Source organism: Cheilinus undulatus, linkage group 12 (assembly GCF_018320785.1).
Source record: "Cheilinus undulatus linkage group 12, ASM1832078v1, whole genome shotgun sequence".
NCBI lineage: Eukaryota > Metazoa > Chordata > Actinopteri > Labriformes > Labridae > Cheilinus > Cheilinus undulatus.
Window position 1 is genome coordinate 561025 of NC_054876.1, and position 15288 is coordinate 576312.

Here is a 15288-nt window from a genome sequence, read left to right on the forward strand (position 1 = left end):
CTCCAGAGGTTCTCAATAGGGTTAAAGGTCAGGGGAGGATGGGGGCCACACCATGAGTTTCTCTCCTTTTATGCCCATAGCAGCCAATGACACAGAGGGATTCTTTGCAGCATGAGATGGTGCATTGTCATGCACAAAGATAATTTTGCTACAGAAGGCATGGTTCTTCTTTTTGTACCCTGGAAGAAAATGGTCAGTCAGAGACTCTACATACTTTGCCATGGGAATGTGCATTTTGAGACTGAGGGTTAAGATTGAGGGTTAAAAGGAGAATTGGGTTCAGCCTAAGTGTTTTATACCTTAGGACTCCATGTGTTTATTCCCCACAATGAGAGGATTTAGTTCAGGTTCACATCCAGGTGAGAGTTAAGCTAAGCTAAGCTAAGCTTGTTAAGCTAAGCTAGGTAGCTAAACTATGCTAAGCTAAGACATGCTTGGAATCAGAGTCTTTGAAGTCCTTTCTCCATTTTTGTAAGATTCTCCATCTAAAATTGAATCCTCATGTTTGGCAGAGCGTCTTTGTGTTAAAAACAGCCATAGTTTTTCTGCTATTATACACACATGGACAAAATTGTTGGTACCTCTCTGTTAATGAAAGAAAAACCCACAATAGTCACAGAAATAACTTAAATCTGTCAAAAGTAATAATAAATAAAAATTCAGTGAAAATTAACCAGTGAAAATCAGACATTGCTTTTGAACTGTGGTTCAACAGAATTATTTTAAAAAACAAACTCATGAAACAGGCCTGGACAAAAATGATGGTACCCCTAGAAAAAATTGAAAATAATGTGACCATAAGCAGGTGTCTACAAACTTGTAATCAGTCGGTCTATTTAAAGGGTGACAAGTAGTCACTGTGCTGTTTGGTGACATGGTGTGTACCACACTAATCATGGACCAGAGGAAGCGAAGGAGAGAGTTGTCTCAGGAGATTAGAAAGAAAATTATAGACAAGCATGTTAAAGGTAAAGGCCATCTCCAAGCAGCTTGATGTTCCTGTGACTACAGTTGCAGATATTATTCAAAAATTTAAGATCCACGGGACTGTAGCCAACCTCCCTGGATGTGGCCGCAGGAGGCAAATTGATGACAAATCGAAGAGACGGATAATACGAATGGTAACATAAGAGCCCAGAACAACCTCCAAAGACATTAAAGGTGACCTCCAAAGTCAAGGCACATCCATGTCAGATCGCACCATCCGTCGTTGTTTGAGCCAAAGTGGACTTCATGGGAGACGACCAAGGAGGACACCACTGTTGAAAACAAATCATAAAAAAGCCAGACTGGAATTTGCCAAACTGCATGTTGACAAGCCACAAAGCTTCTGGGAGAATGTCCTATGGACAGACGAGACAAAACTGGAACTTTTTGGCAAGGCACATCAGTTCTATGTTCACAGACGCAAAAATGAAGCATACCAAGAAAAGAACACTGTCCCTACTGTGAAACATGGAGGAGGCTCTGTTATGTTCTGGGGCTGCTTTGCTGCATCTGGCACAGGGTGTCTTGAATCTGTACAGGGTACAATGAAATCTCAAGACTGTCAATGTATTCTAGAGAGAAATGTGCAGCCCAGTGTCAGAAAGCTTGGTCTTAGTCGCAGGTCATGGGTCTTGCAACAGGATAATGACCCAAAACACACAGCCAAGAATGGCTAAGAGCAAAACATTGGACATGCCGTCTGGAGAAGGCACCCTTCAAACCTGAGACAACTGGAGCAGTTTGCTCATGAGGAGTGGGCCAAAATACCTGTTGAGAGGTGCAGAAGTCTCACTGAGAGTTACAGAAATCGTTTGATTGCAGTGATTGCCTCAAGTCTGTGCAACAAAATATTAAGTTAAGGGTACCATCATTTTTGTCCAGGCCAGTTCCATGAGTTTGTTTTTTAAGATAATTCTGTTGAACCACAGTTCAAAAGCAATGTCTGATTTTCATTGGTTAATTTTCATTGAATTTTTATTTATTATTACTTTTGTCAGATTTAAGTTATTTCTGTGACTGTTGTGGGTTTTTCTTTCATTAGCAGAGGGGTACCAACAATTTTGTCCACGTGTGTATAAGATACCTTGGCTGGACTGTTCAAAACTTTGGAGCCGTTTTAGTCAGCTTGTGCATCTCAGGAGCAACAGATCACATCAGTACCTGTCTGAAAGCACAAAAAGGTGGCTTTATGAAAGTGGAGAGGTTGTACAATAGTCAAGGACCTGTGGTAAAGTGACAATCTTAGTTGAAAACACAAACACATGGCAGACAGGTTTACTGTTCTATTAATAAGAAGAGGTATGGTATCTAATTTACACCTGTGTAAAGTTTATATGGCCTTTTCAACATTTGCAGACTTAATTGGCAAATTTTTACTGGTCTTCATGTTCAATAGAAACAGACAAATGGGCAAGGAATCTTTGTAATGCATGAGCTAGCTCCTGGGACCTGTAGTCACTGGCACTTTGTTGCAAACATAAATAGAAGTGTGCACATTTGGTAAAAACCTAGTTCTCTATGTCCATTTGTCCGTGATCATGAGCCTTGCATCTAATATGTGTGTTGTTGTATTCTTCCTCAGCTTGAGAATTTGATGCTGGACAAGGATGGCCACATCAAAATCACAGATTTTGGTCTTTGTAAAGAGGGGATTACCCCTGATGCTACCATGAAAACTTTCTGTGGAACTCCTGAGTATCTGGCACCAGAGGTACGTGGCAGTTTGAGATTTGTTATGAGATTCAGGATAAGGTACTGAGTATTGAAAAGTTACAAGGACTGTTTTAATCCTGTCTGACTTCAGTCTGCAGCTCCTCACTCGTACATGCTGTAGTGTTAGGGTTCGTGGTTTCCTGTCACCACAGGCTGCGAGAACTCGGAGCACAACATATCTCTACTGCTCTAACCAACCCCCCTTTGTTTAAGTGTGCCTGCTGTACTTCAGAAAAGAACAGAAAGGGAAGCTGTTGACTCGCGTGTGGTAAGAAGAAAAAACCCTCCTGAAAATGCATCCTCGATAATCCCACAAGAAAAAGAAATAATTTAAATCCTTGAAAGTGTGTTAGGTTACTCCAGCAAACTTAGTGTCAAAGTCCCACCAGAGTCCAAGATATGGTTTTTAAAAACTTTTTTATTTTATGTGCAGCTCACTCAAAATTGTATCAAATCACTCAAAAAGCCAGATTGATAATCAGATTGTCAGATTTAACAGATTACACATAAAAGTATATTCATCACCAACAAAAATGGATTACATGAACATTTTTGAATGATTCCATGGATGAAAAATGATGTAAAAATCCATTTAGAAGTTAAAAACAAACATATTAATATAAGAATATAGGTACCAAAAATTGAAAATAGTCATAAAACCCTCATGAGTTGAAGCCACAAAAGATAGCTTTTGGTTTAATTTAGTTCTCCATCTCGGACCATAACTGTCTACTCTGATCGGCTGACTCTACCTTCAGTGAGCAAAATACCAGCATGGGTCTCCCTGACTTTTAATAGCCCTTGGGTAGTACTTGGTTATTAACTGAAGTCATGCTTTACATCTATTTTATACTTATTATTGAAGTGGACATATTTGACCCTTTTAGACAAGTTTATATCGGTCTCAGAGGTACTCAAAACATGCCTGTGAAGTTTACTGCTGAAAAAAAAAAAAACACTCCAGTGTTGGATTTTTGTATGTCGAAAGGGTTTCTCTGTTTCAGCCCTGCTCAGAACGAGCTGTTTCTGTGTCTGTAGCTTTAAATGTTACTGAGCTGTCTGACCCTGCCCCTGACTTCACCCCTCAGGAAATGGATGTGGCTTAATGGAATTGGAATTGGCGGAACTTTCTTCAAGCCAACCTAACCATGGGCCGGGGCTTACTCCCCACATGACATCATGGGGGGAAAATCTGAGAACAGCTTGTTTCAGCACACATTTTCTGAAAGGTGGAAAAGGAGGGGTTCTGGTACTTTAGGGTTTGTGGACAGGCCAGGGGCACACATTTTTGTTAGAAAAGCCTGAGATAGGGATTTTAAGTGTACATTTCTCCTTATGAAGGACTTCATTCAATCAGATCTCTCACTTAAAAGTAAAATACCAATTTTCACTATGTGCCATTTGAACATCATTCAAAGATTTTAACTTCATCCCCCTTCAATGCTCTTAAGTCTGAACTGTCATTAAACACATCATAATTTTACAGTATGACATGTTGTTTAAGCTTGCTAATCAGCGTTGTATCGCTGATGTTATCAAGGAAATCAAAGTTGGATTAATATTTTTAACCAACGGGACTGACCACAAGGTTTAAGAGTTTTTATGACTCTCTGTCCAAGACTGAGGAGGATTTCTCAACAGCAGCAACAACAGCTAATATGACCAGTCTGAGCAGCTGATGCAGATTTTCAGCAATTCAAGGGTAGGCCAACAGCATTTTAGTTTAATTTCATCTGGAATACAGATAGAGCTACAGGTTTAAGCTACTTATCAACCTATCAGCTTCTCTCTCTGTTACACTGCTTCACACACCGAGATGCGCCCGCTCCTCCTCTCTCTCTCCTCTGGTTGTTTTGACAGACCGCAGGTTAGACATACATGAACGCGAATGCAGGTGAACGCACATGCGAGTGCTGCATGAACGATCCATTATAAGGGTTATGCACACACAAAAGCAAAAGAAAATATGACAGAATAAAACCATCTTTATGAAAAAAAAATTACGTGATCCTCTTTATCTTTGAGTCCTGATGTAGTTAAAACTCGAGTCCAAATCCGAGTCATCAGTGCTCTAATCCAAGTCGAGTTTTGTTTCCTCCAAATCTAGACTTGAGTCTGACGAAAGTCCAAGTCCTGGACCTGAGTACTGCAACACTGGCTGCAGCATTACAAAATTGAATAAAGTAAAGGGGGTCTGAATACTCTCTGAACTCACTGTACATTCAGACTTCGTACTGAAAGTCGACTATCCAGCCATTCTCATAAATCTGAACTAAACAAATGTCTCTTCCTTAGGTCCTAGAAGATAATGACTACGGCCGGTCTGTGGACTGGTGGGGTCTTGGTGTGGTCATGTATGAGATGATGTGTGGTCGTCTACCTTTCTACAACCAGGACCATGAACGCCTGTTTGAGCTCATCCTCATGGAGGAGATTCGCTTCCCCAGGAACTTATCACCTGAGGCCAAGTCCCTGCTTGCAGGCCTGCTCAAGAAAGACCCTAAGCAGAGGTATTTGACAGTACTGAGGGTTTTTTTTTGGGGGGGGGTTACTTCATTACCAGACTCTTACAAGATCTTGTTTGGACTGACAGGTTAGGTGGAGGTCCCAATGATGCCAAAGAAGTAATGAATCACAAGTTTTTCATCACCATCAACTGGCAGGATGTGGTGCTAAAGAAGGTAAGATGTCATTAGCCAATATGAATTTTCCCTGGTCACTACAACAAATGATCATGGCTGGCTTTTAGTTAAAATTGAGCAACTGTGGGTCAGTTGGTAGAGTCTTCCATCTCTCAATCAGAAAGTCAAGGGTTAAGTCCCCAGCTCCTGAAGTCACATGTCGATGTCTCCCTGGGAAAAACACTTAACCCCAATTTGCTCCCACTGCCACGTTGGTGGTGTGTTAATGTGTATGGAAATGTTTGAATGGGATTAGTTAATACTGATGCCCAATTCTCTGTGACAACCTCTGCTGTTAATGTATGAAGGTGGAGTAAGTGGGTGAAGATGGGTAGGTGTGACCTGTAGAGTAAAAGACCTTTGAGTAGTTAGGTGACTAGAAAAGCACTGTACAAGCTCAAACCCATTTTCCGTTCAACCCCAAATTTCCAAGAGGACCTGGATGCAGCCGAGGACCTCCATTTCACACTGGAAGTCGTAAAATTGCCGCCATCCATATCTTGTCTTCCAATACAGAAATTCACTTGAACTGAATGTCTTTTTCGTTGTTTTCTCCGTGTTTCGCCACCATGTTAATAGAGGCAAATCAGCCACATAAGGAAATACAAGTAGATGAAAAATAGGTGGCATTTCAGACTAACAAGCACAAGGATTACATAAGATTAATTTGAATAAATCGATTTATGATCCAAATTCACATATCACTAAGCACAGACATAGTACGTGACAGAAGTCTGGCTTGCCGGCCAGACATCGGTGTCATCGCCATGTTGCCAGAGGCAAGTTTGCTACGTCATTCAACACAGAAGACAAGTAGAAAAAAATTTTTGGATATAAAACAACTAACCAGTGTAACAGTCAGATATTTCCAACATTTAAGACACATCCACGTGTATAATCACACTGGGTCTAACCTGATGTTTATAATGTAAATAAAGAAATCCTTCTGTTCTCTCAAACACAGAGGACAGTAACTTAATAAGAAGGTCATAATAAAGTTAAATGGTTAAAAGTAAACCTGTTACCTAAACTTTTCTTTACTCTCTCAGTCTGTAACAGTCCATGCAGTTTGATGCTGCATTGTTTTACTTCTGACTGTAATGGTTCTTTCTTCATCTCCCTTCATCCTCGCTGTCTGTCTGTCTGCCTCATATTAGACCACTATGTTCATGCAGACGCATGTTGGCTCTTTAAGCAACCAAAGGGAACTACACTATCTACAGGAGGAATTATTGAGCTAAGTGATGCTTGAATATGACATCGTATAGACTACAGGACTTCGTAAAGGCTCAAGTCTGTCTGACTCGAGTTTGAGGGGTGAGAATGTCTTCAGTTAAGCCTGAATTCACAGCTGTGTGCCTCACACACACACACACACACACCCCTCACTCTCTCCATGACTTTTCGGTGAAGTGAGGTAAAACAACTCAGATGGGTGTTTGTGAAGTGAGGCACAAATTGTGCCATGCTTTTGTGATCCCCTGGAATATATACCCTAATTATGCATTCCTCTTTCTAAAAACAACAACATTTCTGTCTGCCTCAGTCACTTTCTGCAATTTCTGCATTAAATAGTAGATTCCGTTGATGCAGAAATCATAGGGCCATAGGAGAGGCAGAAGCAGACAGAGAAGGTGAGGCTAAGCTAGGCTGAGTTGTGGTAAAAGAGGGAGGCTAAGAGAAAAGCTGCTAAACTGCTAGGGGGCTTGTAGTTAACTTTATGTAAGCCTAAATGCACAACAGCTCTGAAACAGGAGTGATTAGTAGTGGAAAGAGTGAAAAAATGAACATGCCGATCGACATGCAGGGAAACACGACAACAGAGCAACCACACAAACAGGACATGACGCAATACACTCACCGTACGTCAGCACATCAGCCGTGTTGGTGGATGGGGACATGAGGGGGAACAAAGTGAAGCCAAAAACAGCACTTTAATTGTAGATTTTATGGAAAATTTAGTTTTTTTATTAGTTTTATTTAGTCATGGTTCCAGTTTTAAACAAGTATACCCAAGAAGTCCTCTGAGAGGTATGAATAGCAGTTGGAGCAACAGGGAGGTTTGCAAATCCAGACAGAAATCCAGACATCTCTGTAATTATAGTAGTAAGATTTCCATGCCAAATTTTGGGAGACATCGCCATCTGGTGGTGGGATGTGGGTAGTAATTTTATATGGATGCACTGTTCTTTCTGTGGAGTGTCACTTAAGATCAAGGTGGCCACATTTAAAAAAAAACATAAGAAAAAGAATAATGCATCCCTATAACATCATTACCCAGGATTCATTGCAAAATTGGGCAGCCTACACATGAATTTATTTATTTTTTTAATTTATCAGTTCATAAAATGCTACCGTTCACACTAATTTTATTCCAATGAAATGAGTATGCCTCAGTAAGCATGGTTCCTTTATGTGCTTGCTTTAATTTGTTTGTATTAGTGCTGGCAAAATAACCTGTTAATGTTGATTATTAATCACAGAAACCTAACATGATAACAGAAAGGTTTAATGCTAATTAATTGCACTGACGTCATTACATCATTGTTTTCGACATTTCTCCACTGTACCTTTGTAAACTGGATGAAAAAACAAGTCACACATCTTGTGGTGTTTTATAATTATTGTTTTCTACCTCTGAAAGGTACCTACCATCCAGGATTGATTAATAAGATAACCTATAGTCCATCTCTTCTCCTTCCTGCCCTCTTCGCCAGAGCACACACACACAAACAGACACACACAGACAAGCACAGTCATCTGCTGTAAGTGTGCAGGAATACTACCAAGAAAGGTGAAATCATCAGCTGATGTGCAGACTCCTGTTTAAAAGTTTACTCCAGTTTTGTAAGAACGTCTGATGCTGCTCATAAAGACATTATTCGTTTCTTAACAAAGAATAACAAGAACCTTCCTTCACTTCCTTGCGTATATAGAAAAATTGTTCTTGAGAAATGAAAACAGAACTTTGAGAACAAAACAAAACACCAATGAAGCGACGGTGAGACAAAAAGATGAGGAAGAGAGCCTGTGGAGACTTAGAGCAAAAGATATTGGCAACAAATTATCATAAATACATTTCAATATATAACCAATTTCAAACAGGATTGCCGTCCTGCTCATATTATCCATGTATGCTGTTAATCACAGTTAATTCAATACAAAGCCTGTAATTACTTACAGGGCTGAAATGATTCCTCGAATTATTCGGGTAATTTGATTAAAAAAATTCCTTAAGGCTTTGCTTAAATCTGTCCTGTATCCATATACGTCCACGCTGTAATATTGAGCAGATACGCTACGCAGATCTCCGAGTTTACGCACTGCCTGCATGACTCTCTGGTGTGAGACAGCGCTCAGTTTGTGTCTGCAGACTTTCATTTCATAAACTTTTCTGATTGACCCAACTGTTTCACAGAAGACAGCCAGGCTTCACTATTCAAGTCCTGTTTTGGTGCTTTCCCTCGCTCTGTCTCTCTCTCTGTCTGCATTAAATTATAAATCATTTAAATTCAGCGCACTGATGTCTTGATTTACAGCATATTTTTCAAAAAGTTTCAGCATCCCAAATGATTTGATGAGACTTATATTGATAATAAATTGACTCCAATTAAATAGAAACAGGCTATAGCCCCAGACAGTGACTGAGACTAAATAGGTCAAAGTTCATCATCATACGGTCAGGATTCAGCAGGTCATAGAAGCAGCTTTATCCCTTTAAATGTGTTCTCCGTGTCAGTGGATGGTCTTAAAAGGTCAGATTTTTATGGTCGACACCCTGTGAAGAATAGACCATATTCCTGTAATCTAAAGGTTCACCTTTCAGACATCATCAGACCTCTGTGTGAATGATGGAGCTTTATTCTGGCTAGAATGTGAGCTATTACATTCAAGCATAAAGTAGAGGATGTTAAAATGATGAAGTGTCCCCTTACTTTAATGGCAAATTGGAAATAAAAATAAACTACAATGAAGAAATAAAGTTTAAGCACCAAAAAATTCCTGGGAGAGAATCCCTAAAACTCCAAATACGGCAAAATCTAATGTCATCATTCAACTTCCTTTTCTTGTAACTTTAATAAATGTAAACTGTCATCAGAACTTCATTGCACTTTGTAAAATATATTTATTTTAAAGAACCTCTTAATACTAATTTTTAATATAGAAGTCATTTATTTAAGGGACACAGCTTCTTTACTAATTTGTCTAGTTCTACTTCTCTTAAAAAAGCAAAAGTGATTGATTAAAAAATGCAATATTTCTTATTAGAGTACTCGATTAATTGCCAGAAGAATCGATAGAGTACTCGATTACAAAAGAATCCATTACTGCAGCCCTACTTAGATTATTTTTCAATCCCCTGACAGCACTAGTTTTTATGCACACAATGGCTGCCCTTAAATATTCCTGTGCTCCAAAGGCTTGGCTGAGGCCAGCAGAATCTGACACATAAAGGTGGAAAAAAACTTTGAAGAGTAAGTGGTGATGGACTTCTGGTTGGCATGGAAGATGTGCTAGAGAAGGCTTCAAGTTCACTTGTTATTCCACTTGTGTTTTATCACACCTTTGAGTCAGATTATTAACATTATCTCTTCTTAAAGACCCAGTGTAAAGATTTTTGTGCAAGATGAGTATTTCAAAGGTCAACAAACAAGCAAGCACCACTCAAACTCCAGGGACTCACACAGCTATGAGTGCAGCAGGAAAGCTAGCATCATTACAGCTAGCAACTTCCCTCTGAAAACAAAGCCACAGGAAGTAGATGCAACTAGTGCACACATCTCTGTGGCTCAACTTCATGTACTATTTGAAAAACAGAGGCCCAAGCTCAGAGAAGATGTTGTTACGCCCAGCTTAGGGGATACTAGAAAACACTAACATAAAAGGTGACCACTCCTGTCTTACTCCCAAGATGACCCAGCACAAAAACAGGAAACAAGGTTGCAGTCCACAAAACCAAATTTAGTTATCTCTTTTCTTTCTTTAAATGTAAAAAAAGTTACCTCAGGGAGAGATAGTAAACATAATAAAACACTCTTATAAAAATCAAATATCTTACCTGACAATAAATAATGAAAATGTACAGTTCTAAACTGACTCCATAAACAAAAAATAGGAGAAAACGAATATCAAAACTACTCTCCCCTAATTACTGGGACTGCTTTTACTTTTAACTTTTAGTTTAAAGCTTACAAATTTTCAAACACAATTCACAATATCCAAACACACAATAAGCGAGCTGCTCTGTGACAAACGTTGAGAGAAAGATAGGAGGGTCGGCTTCTCCGCTCCTGCAGTCTGTTTTAAAATGTTATCTGTCAGTTCCCAGCCAATCACCAGCCGTCACGCCACAGCACTTGTCCAGTCAGCGACTGGTGCATGCCTTCAGCTCCCATCCAATCAGGAACTACCACACCTGCAGCGCAGCGTGAAGTGGAGGAGCACAGAAAGATAGATGGAGGAGAGAAAAACAACAGCACTCCACTACACAATACAATTAATACGCTAAATAAAAATAATACAACTCACAGTCATAACAATGTGTCTTTCCTGATTCAAGATCTAAGCCTCTGTTGATTCTTTGTAGGCTACGCTGAACTCCTTTCAGACATGCCTTACCTCTTTTGAATCTGTGGCTGGTGAGAACTTTAAACAATTAGCTGCACTGGAGTCCACCCTTAAAACATTTGATTCCTCAAATTAGTCTCCTTTGGACCAGCTTGATGACCTCAAGAAGTGTTCACAAAGAAAATATCTCAGTATTTTGAACATCCCTGGAGGCAGTGGGGATGGAAAAGACGCGGTCAAGCGCATGTCTGACGTGCTAAAGCAGATGATGGGTCCTGACATCCTCTCTGTGCCCCCTGAGCTGGAGAGAGAGCCCACCAGACCCCAACCTCCCTATCTGACCAGAGAAAATCCCCCCGCACCTTCCTGGCCCGTTTGTCCCGATTCCAGCAGCAGGAAGCTGCGCTTCGATGGGCGAGGAATCACAAAGTAAATCAGCAAGGAGGCACTTTAAGTATATAACAAGACTTCAGCATGGCACTGGCAAGGAAACGAGCTGCATACAACAAAATTAAAACAGCTCTGCACCAAAAAAGTGTCTTGAAGTGTCCAATTAGAATGTTTTGCTGGTAGTGTTCAGCCTGCAGCTTCCCTCAGAGGGAGGAACAAGTGTGGACATAGCTTTAATTTTAGTTGTGTTGTTCTTAGGGATGTTGGACAGGATTATGGTAAAGGACACCGTCTAACTTTCAAGTTTGTATCCATTTTTGTTTATGTTGTTGAGGTTACCCACCAAACTGTATGCCTTGTAATTGCCAATGTATCATTGAACTTCAATTTTTCTCTTTTGTTTATTGTACCTGTTTAAATAATGAAAACAGTTCTGGTACAGCAAAACACGGATGTTGGAATTTTTCCTGAAATATGAAGGGTTTAATTGGCCCAGTAAAAAAGGGTAAGAATATTCAACCATTTCTTCAGGAAACACACATGAGGGTTAAAGGCCATATTAGACTCAGGAAGAATTGGGTAGGCCAGGTCTTCCATTCAAATTCAAACTCCAGAACATAGGAACATCTGTATTAAAACACAAAAGGATTCGGTTTAAGGCAAGTAAGGTTAACTCAGATCCACAAGGGCGCTTTGTTGTGGTCTCTGGACTGCTTTTCCACTAACCTGTGGTTATGTGGGTATATGCCCCAAACTGGGAAACTTTATAGAAAAAACCAGGTCACTAATACCAGATTTTATTTCACATAACTGATTTTTTGTGGTGATTTGTACTGAGCTGTTAATCCAGCACTGGATCACTCCAATCCGAAACCTATTAATCCTTCAAAAATTTTAATGGACAGACTAGGTATTGTCAATCCATGATGATCTTCATTCCTGAAGAGTCTGTCTTCCTTCTTTTCTCCAGCAGCAGAATAGATTATTTGTTGATTGATAGAGCTCTTCTCTCACTAGGCATACAGATTGACAGGCTTTTAGATCTGACTGCTGCATTTGAGAAGGTTGACCACCAGATTCTTTTATCACGTGTTGAATGATGTGCCTGTGTTAGAGGTCCTGTCCTGAAATGGTTACAGTCATACCTATCAAAAAGAACTTTCTCCATCAATCTTGGTCAGTTCTCTTCTGCTCTGACCCCATTATGTCATGGGGTCCCACAAGGCTCCATTTTAGGCCCCCTACTCTTTTCTTTGGATATGCTCCCTCTGGGGTCCATTTTTAAAAGACAAGATGTGTCATTCCATTTCTTTGCTGATGACCTGCAAATTTATCTGCCCATGACAGATAAACTGACTGAAATATGTAAATTCATGGATGGAGTTAAACTTCTTGCGATTTAAATGAAAAAAAATCAGAAATAATAGTGTTTGGAAAATCTGAACTCCTGAGTGGTGTTTAAAGTTTTCTCGGTCCGTTAGCCTCCTACTGTCGCCCTTTTGTTTGAAACCTTGGTGTCATTTTTGACAGTTGCTTCTAGTGTGTCCAACAGAACAGTTCATTTGTTAAGACCAGCTTCTTTCAGCTGACTCCTGTCCTAATGGTTGTACTGGCTGTGGCCAGTGTTGGTGCAGTGGCTCTGATTGGTTTTCCATCTTTTCTCACCTTCCCAATCGCTTGTTTTTCACCCATAGACAGCTCTCTGGTTTTCATGTTGGTTACACTTCTAACTATAATTGCAGTCTGCACGGGGCAAAACACAGATCTGAAACTGAGTGTAGACATTTAGCACTATTTATTGTGTGAATGATCAATGTAACAGGACACACCTGGGCAATAAAACACACCTTTCAGTAACATGCTCCAGTACTTTGGCTCACATGAGAAATGGGTGGGTTCATACAAAAGGTCCTATCTTTTAAGTGGTGTATCAAATAAAAGCTGAAATGTTGATATCCTGTCTCATATTCATCTTTTGATGTCAAACCCAAATGTTTGTAGTGTACAGCAAAAATAAGGGAATTGGGCCCACCATTTTAATACCTTTGGAGGGGAGTGTATGCCTTCTGTGTTAACATTCATTTTTTAAATAGTTATTTATTTGTATGGCATATTTTACAACTGTACAAACTCCACATGTCAAACAAGGTACCGTGGAACTCTACTCTTCATATAATTATATTTAATTTAATTTAATTTTTCTTTTGTTGAATGTAAAAAACAAGGAAAATGGAAATATGTAACGTATATATTTCCATATAAATATTATTATGGAGAAAAAAGAGTCACTGCTAATATCTCTCTGTATGAACTGTGACAACCTCCGTAGTGTAAACGGAGTCACCTCTTTGAGTATTGCCATGTTTCATGTTTATGTTTTCAAAACCCAAGGTTCTCGAGGAATTTAACTGAGAATGATAAAGCCATGGTCTGAGATATTTTTGAACCACCTGTGCCCAGGCTGTAAGCTAGCTGGTCTCACCACAGACACTCGTCCACTTACAGTCAGTTTATAATATTATAGCGTTTTGCATCCATTCCATACCTTTAATAACAGTTTACTAACATTCTTCCTTTCCACTGTCAGCTCACACCACTCTTCAGACCACAAGTGACATCAGAAACAGACACGCGCTACTTTGATGAGGAGTTCACTGCCCAGACTATCACTCTCACTCCTCCAGACAAGTGTAAGTATCCTCTGTCTGAAAGAGCTTTTAGTTCTGGATAAGCCAGCACTGGGGGAGAATTGACACAACTGACTCTTGTCTTGTTTTTACAGATCACAGTGTGGACTGTGAGGACCCAGGCCAGCAAGCACATTTCCCACAGTTCTCCTATTCTGCTAGCATAAGAGAGTAAAAGTATCTCTCTCCCATAGACAACCATCATCACAAGTAAATGACATAAGGGCTACCGTTTCATCTGTAGCATGCCCTTTACCTCTATCTTGATAAGGTTTTAGTCCCATCGGGATCTCTAAGTGCCTCAACGTGGGGCTGTATTGTTCTGGAGAAGCCCCGTTTCATCTACACTACAGACAAAGCTTGGCTTTACTGACTCTACCGTATCAAACTGAAGTACCTCCAATGGTCACAGGTCAGCCAAACTTTAGAATATCCAAGATCCATCATGTATCAGGAATTTGTAGCACATTTAATGGCCTTAAATACTACCGCTGCTCTTTCAGGCTGCAAACCTCAGCAATTCTTAAAACACTATCCTTTTATGTCTTACTAAAACCCTTGTGGTTCCCTAAAGATTTTCCAGATGCTTTCCATTATATTTATAAATTAGCTGTTATCAATTGTAACAGGTCTACACATGAGGGAGAGAGTATTTTTTTTTTGTTAGGTGTGTATGTAGATGTCCTTTGTTTAGAACATGGTAGCTAATTGTATGTCTGTAGTTAGTTCAGTGTGCCATTGACAGCATGAGCTTTTTTTGTGTGTCTGACAAAACACTTTCTCAACCCCAAGTTGAACACATTTGGAGATATCTGCTAAACATGAGTCTGGTTCTGCTGGAGGTTTCTGCCTGCCAAGGGCAGTTTTTCCTTGCCAATGTAATTATGCTAAATGCTGCCAAGATAAATGCTCATGGTGGATAAATGTTGGGTCTTTGTAAATAATGGTCTAGACCTGGTCTTTGTTAAATGTCTTGAGATGATGTTTGTTATGAATTGGCGCTATACAAATAAAGATCGATTGATTGACTGATTGAAATATACTTCTACTATACTACTATATGATGTCTGATAGTGGGGTTGACCTTTTTAATCTCAGTGTAGCAAAAACAAAACATTCATGTGTTTGTTTTTAGACAAGGGTAGCCAGGCCTCGCATCAAACTGAAATATTGTGCTTCAGAAACATTCTTATTTTGAGTTGAACCATATGTTAGCCTTCAAAGCTCATTTAGTATTTCTCAGATTCATTATAACTTTGCTA

General features: G+C 39.7%; 1 protein-coding gene across 4 annotated transcripts in view; it reads left to right on the plus strand.

Moving 5' to 3' along the window:
- The window catches only part of LOC121518774 (RAC-beta serine/threonine-protein kinase-like), a 40808-nt gene extending 25722 nt beyond the window's left edge, over window positions 1-15086 (plus strand). For all 4 annotated transcript variants that reach the window (XM_041801368.1, XM_041801369.1, XM_041801367.1 and 1 more), the window contains exons 10-14: window positions 2570-2698; window positions 4996-5210; window positions 5294-5381; window positions 13927-14029; window positions 14122-15086. In XM_041801368.1, the coding sequence (XP_041657302.1) occupies window positions 2570-2698; window positions 4996-5210; window positions 5294-5381; window positions 13927-14029; window positions 14122-14201 (615 nt within the window). In that variant the 3' untranslated portion in view covers window positions 14202-15086. The remainder of the gene's footprint in view (window positions 1-2569; window positions 2699-4995; window positions 5211-5293; window positions 5382-13926; window positions 14030-14121) is intronic.
- Window positions 15087-15288: the final 202 nt, after the last annotated feature.